Raw genomic sequence first — 5,826 nt, forward strand, 5'->3', positions numbered from 1 at the left:
TTTGGAATCAGTCCCTTATCATAAAACTTAATTTTTAAAAGAAAGTCTTCTTCCCCTAAAATAGACTTTATGGCCCATAAAAAAGATTAAAAGTCAAGACTTTGTGACTTGTAGGCCTCTTTCCTTGATGCTTATGAAAGGGATTTTATTTTGTTCTGTGACTTGTGACTTAATATGATCAGAAGGTCCAAACAATTTAAAAAGTTTGAAAGTCACGGAAATAGATGATTTTTGAGATCTGTCTCAAATTGAGGATTCCTGCTATTCTCTCTTAAATTCTATTTGCCATTTTGTAGACCTTTGGTCCAATGCTCTGTGGAAGTGACAGAGGGGATAGGATTAAGCTCACCATATTGGGCTTCAGAATAATTCCATAATTGAGTGTCTGCTTTCCTGTTTCCCTCCCTTTGCCTTCTTCCTCAGAAGCATGATCAGTTCTTGAGAAAGTGATTGCTATGGCATCTGGTGGCTGGGATTGAAGCTGGGATTGAGATGGAAGCCGTCACATCTGTTTTGGGTATCATTTTAATAAAATCCTGAAAGGCTTTGAACTGGTGAACTGAAGTGAGTGGAATAGCAACACGGAACAGTGGAAAGTGCAAGGCTGCACGGTGGTAGAGCTGCCTGTCCTCCCTGACTCCATTACTTAATAGCTCTATGACTTTGGGCAAGTTATTTGACCACTATTAGCCTCAGTTTCCTTATTTATAGCATGGGGTTGTGATGCCTAATTTGCTGTTGGGATGCAAAAATAGGAAGAAAGCATGGGTATGCAGAGCCAACAAGAGTGCAAGCAGCGTGACAGACACTTGGGCAAAAGAACTGTTGAATTACTTTACCTCCTAGTACCTCGTTTCCTCATCTATGGGTCTTAAAATTGGACTTCCAAGGCTTTTGTGAGAACAAAAGATGGATGGATGCCACTGTGTATATGGTGTATACAGTATTTGGCTTTAAATAAATAGTAGTTATTATTTAGTGTTACATTCCGCATAGATTTCTAATGAAAGAAAAACTGCCACTCTTTTTTTTTTTTGTCTAAATTTACTGGTTTAATCATCTGTTGCATATCAATGCTGCAAAATTGACCTTGTTAATTTTAATTGGAAAATAACCTGATTACGTGAGCAAAAAGGAAGTGCTGACAGAAAGTTAATGTATTAAGTGTGGGGAAAGAGCTATATAATGGGAAGGGGAGTCAGACTGGAGAGAGGAGGAAATCACACTGTGGAGGCCAATTGGGGCATGCTACTTACTGAAGATGGTAGAATAGAATCAAGATCTCACTCGAGTAGCCCCTGATGATGAGATGAGTCACTCTCTTAGTTTTGGAGAATAATATTAAGGTCTTAGAAAGATAACTGAATCAATTTAGTCCACAGGGAGTGTAGCCATCCCTTTGGGCTTCTATTTTTCCCTAGGCAAGTGACAAAGTATTGCACTTTCTCAGCTGACTCAGATTTCTTGTTAGAAGTTGATCTCTTGGAAGAGGAATTATCCACATGTTTTTTGGAGGGTGGGGTGTGTATTCACAATCTCTGACTTCCACTGGGGCAATTATTATCAAAAAAGAGAACATATTCTATTTAAGCAACAACAGGTGATTTTTCCAAGCATAATCTCCTCCCTCGCTAATACCAATTCTCCCAGACTGAGCACTTTCCTTTGGGGAGATGCAATGACCCATCTTCTCAGAGGAAGATCACTCATTTTATAAGTGAAGTTCTTTTGAGGATAAGAGATAGAAACTCACTTAAATTTAAAAGGTGTGAATTTATTGGTTCATGAAATTGGAAGGGCAGGAGTGTAACTGAAAATGTCCAGAACCAAAGGTCATTGCCACTAGCTTTCTCTCAACTCTTCTCTTCGTTTCTCGATACTGTTGATTTTATTTTCTCCCACTGCAAATAAGTGAAAGCCAGAAAGTTTGTTTTCTGGTAGAAAAGTCTTTGGGATGAACTTTGATTTCTGTCATATACTTAGACTTCAAGTAAGTACACAGTACTTACTTGGCCCTGAAATGTGTCCATTCAAATTGCATAATGTAGGGTGGGAAGGTGGTATTGGCCAAAAGAAAAAAAAAAAAAGGGAATAAGTTACTGATAGTCATGCCCCAGAAATGACCCATGGGGAGGTATGGTGAGCTAAGTATTTTGCCTTCATATTCTGCGGTTAGTTCATCTTGTACCTAATATTTCTAACTTCTCATTCTGCTAGAGATAAGCCTTACTTAGAAGATCCCTATTGTGTACTTGTTGGGGCAAGTATTTATTTAGTAGTTACCATGTATCTGACTTTGGGAGGGATTTAGGGACATGAAAATTGGTTTAGTGTCATCTCAATCCATCCTTAAGGGATCCTTGCATATGCATTTGTAACTGAAGAGGGACAGGCATTCTATAGCCATTACTGCAAGACTCTAATATTTTTAAACCTAACTGTATAATTAAACTACTATAATCAAAGCTTTAATTTATTAGAAATTTCCTTTTAATATTTCTCTATTCGAACTCTGTAGATCAAATTAGACCCTATTGAGCTTAAAGCTGTAGAAACTGAGTGGTTGAATTTTTAACTTCCCCCATAGCTTTGAGAAACTATGTATATGTAACACTCTGTGGGCTAGTTGCCCTGGTAACATGTATGCAATTTCTAGACCCTTAGAAAGATGTGATCTCTAATTAACCTTAAAATTAGCAGGCTAACGGCAAAGATTTCAAAACAACTGAAAAGGAAAAGCAGAAAATATTCTGGAAAATGTAAATCTGAGGTGACACTGTAAACCCTCTGAGATAGTAATATATGGATTTCAAAAGTTTGAGAGGTTACAAAGCATCAATATAAGAACAGTATTTGGGGTAGAGCATAGCACTGTGAAGCTATCTGCAGCTTCTGCAAGCACTAGTTCAATCCTGGCCTAGGAGCTACCCTGGCGTAGCAGACCTCTCCTGTCTTGCCCGCTGCTCCCCTCAGCAGTGTATTTCAGTCAGTCTGCCTGTTCTGTTCCCCACTCTGTCTCTGGCGAATCCTCTCACACCGCCCCCCATCTCTGGCCTGTACCCCAGTTCTTGTATGCATAAATAAATAAATCTTTAAAAAAAAGGAACAGTATTTGGGTATATATTTTCCTCAGTTCAATTCTCTAAATGCTTTGAAGGAAATTATAAAAAGCAGTTTAAAAACAACATCTTTTAGACTAAATATTAGGTAGTACATTAAAAATGAAGTCTACTCTTAACAGAATTTTTGCCAATTTTGATGTGTCTTCCCATCTTGGAGATTCATTTGATTAGTTTTCCTAAAACTAGTTTATTCCCTAGAGTAGAAATGAACACTTTTTTCATATGACTTGTCATTTTGACTTGTAAAATTGGGTGGAAGAGACAGTTTTTTCAGCTTTATTAGGACATAATTGGCATATAACATTTTATAATTTTAAGGTGCACAATGTACTAACTTGAAATATAGGTGATAAATGATTGTCACAATAACAGTACTTAAGATACCTATCACCTTACAATTATAATTCATCTCTCTCTCTCTCTCTCTCTCTGTGTGTGTGTGTGTGTGTGTGTGTGTGTGTGTGTGTGTGTGTGTGAGACAGACAGAGAGAGAGAGAGAGAGAGAGAGAGAGAGAGAGAGAGAGAGAGAGAGATTGAGAGAGATTCTCTTGGTGACTCAAATATACAAGACAGTATTGTTAACAATGCTGTCCATTATATTCCCAGAGCTTAATCCTCTTCTAATTGAACTTTGGGCCCTTTCCATTTCTTCTGCCTCTCATATCTTCACCACCAATCTGTTCTGTTTCTATGTGATATCTACATATCTATATAGATTATATATAAATATATATATATTTGGTCCACATGTAAGTGCAGTATCTATTTTTCTTTCTCGCTTATTTCACTTAGACCTGAAGGTCTATCCCTGTTATGACAAATGGCAAGATTTCCTTCTTTTTTAATGGCTGAATAATATTCTCAAATCTAATATATGTATGTGAGTAATATATACACACATACACACAATATTTTCTTTTTTTTTTCTTTTTGTGTAGAAGAACTGGGTTGTGGGCTAGAAGTGCGGGAGGTGAGAGGATTCACCAGAGACAGAGTGGGGAGCAGAACAGAAGGATTTACTGGAATACACTGCTAAGGGGAGCTGTGAGTGGGACAGGTGAGTGAGACAGGAGTGTGCCATGTGGGTTAGCTCTCTGGCTGGGGATGGAACTCAGGTGGTAGTGGTGATAGCACTGAGACTTTCCCCTCGGCCACCAGAGGGAGGCTCTAATATTCTTTTAACATTTATCCATTGATGGACACTTGTGCTGTTCCCATGTCTTGACTATTATAAATAATGCAGCAATGACTATGGGAGTGTGGATATCTTTTTGAGATACTGAGTTCATTTCCTTCAGATATATACCCAGAAGTGGAATTTCCAGGTCAAATGGTAGTTCCATTTTTAATTTTCTAAGGAATTTTCAGATACATACCCACGAAGTCAAGATGCTGGGTCTTATGGTAGTTCTATTTTCAAGTTTTGGAGGAACTCCTATACTGTTTTCAGAGTGGCTCTATCATCAGTGGTGTACAAGGATTCCCTTTTTCCAAATTGTCCCCTATACCTATTACCTTTTTTTGATATATATATATATTATATCTATATATATATAAAATAGCCATTCCAATAGGTGCAAGGTAATGTCATGTTGTGGTTTTGCTTGCATCTCCCTGGTGATTAGTGATGTTGAGCATCTTTTAACATACCTATTGGACATTTGAATACTTTCTTTGGTGAAATGTTTATTTTAAATGTCTATTCAGATCCTTTGCCCATTTTTAAAAATAGATACTGCACTTACATGTGGACCAAATATACATATTTTTTGGACATTAACCCTTTATCAAATATGCAGTTTGCAAATATTTTTTTCCATTCTATAGGCTACTTTTTCATTGATTTCTTTTGCTGTGCAGAAACTTATTGGTTTGTAGCCCCCCGCTTGTTTAGTTTTTATTTTGTTGCTTATGCTTTTGGTGTCATATCCATAAAATTATTGCCAAGGCCAATGTCAAGAACCTTTCCCCTACGTTTTTTTCTAGGAGTTTTATAGCTTCAGGTTTTTTTTTTTTTTCCCGGTCTCACAGGGACATTTATTCATGTCAAGGAGGAGACAGGGCTGGACGAAGCCACAGGGACGTCCCACGCTGCCGGCTCCATCGGCCTGGCCCTGCGGCGGGTCGGTCAGTGGTGGCCATGGGCAGGTGCGGGACTCGGACCTTTCAAAGCTTTACTTCTTTTATCAGCACTCCTGATCTTGTAACTGATGATGCTCTTCAGCCCCACTCCTACCCAGATCTCCTGGTAGACCTGGGTATAGTAGGGCTTCATGGGGGTCCAAACATTTTTAATGAGTCTCTGAAACATCTCGGCGCTGACCCCGACCCACCGCTACAGCCGCCCGACCCGACACGCCAACGACTCGGGAAGGTTACCGGCTGCGCTAGCTTCAGGTTTTAATCCCTTATTGGCTAGAGATGCTGGACTCTGATTATGTGGAACCAGAGGCCAGGACTTAAAGTTTGGATGTTTCAGGCTGTGCTTTTTAATCAGATGGGGATGCAGACTGTGCCCTGAAGGTGGGCAAGAGCTGTAAGGGGCCATTACCAACAGGTTGACCACTGACTGCTACAGTGCTGTGCAGTCATTGGTCAGGTTCTTTGGTCTGAAGGGGCCTCTAGCTGTATCCCACAGTTAGGTGCGGCTGGAGATTGCCGTCTAGATCAGGTGGGGGAGTCACTATCCCTTTTTCTCATTAAA

The 5,826-nt window shown here is 39.3% G+C and overlaps 1 protein-coding gene across 1 annotated transcript; it reads right to left on the reverse strand.

The window, feature by feature from the left end:
* Positions 1–5,044: 5,044 nt before the first annotated feature.
* Positions 5,045–5,462, reverse strand: LOC311168149 (ATP synthase subunit ATP5MJ, mitochondrial-like). The gene has a single exon (XM_084229491.1). The coding sequence runs from the start codon at positions 5,431–5,433 to the stop codon at positions 5,251–5,253; it is 183 nt and encodes a 60-aa protein (XP_084085617.1). The 5' UTR covers positions 5,434–5,462; the 3' UTR covers positions 5,045–5,250.
* Between the last annotated feature and the right edge of the window lie 364 nt (positions 5,463–5,826).

The sequence above is a fragment of the Talpa europaea genome (assembly GCF_964194135.1).
Source record: "Talpa europaea genome assembly, chromosome: 1".
NCBI lineage: Eukaryota > Metazoa > Chordata > Mammalia > Eulipotyphla > Talpidae > Talpa > Talpa europaea.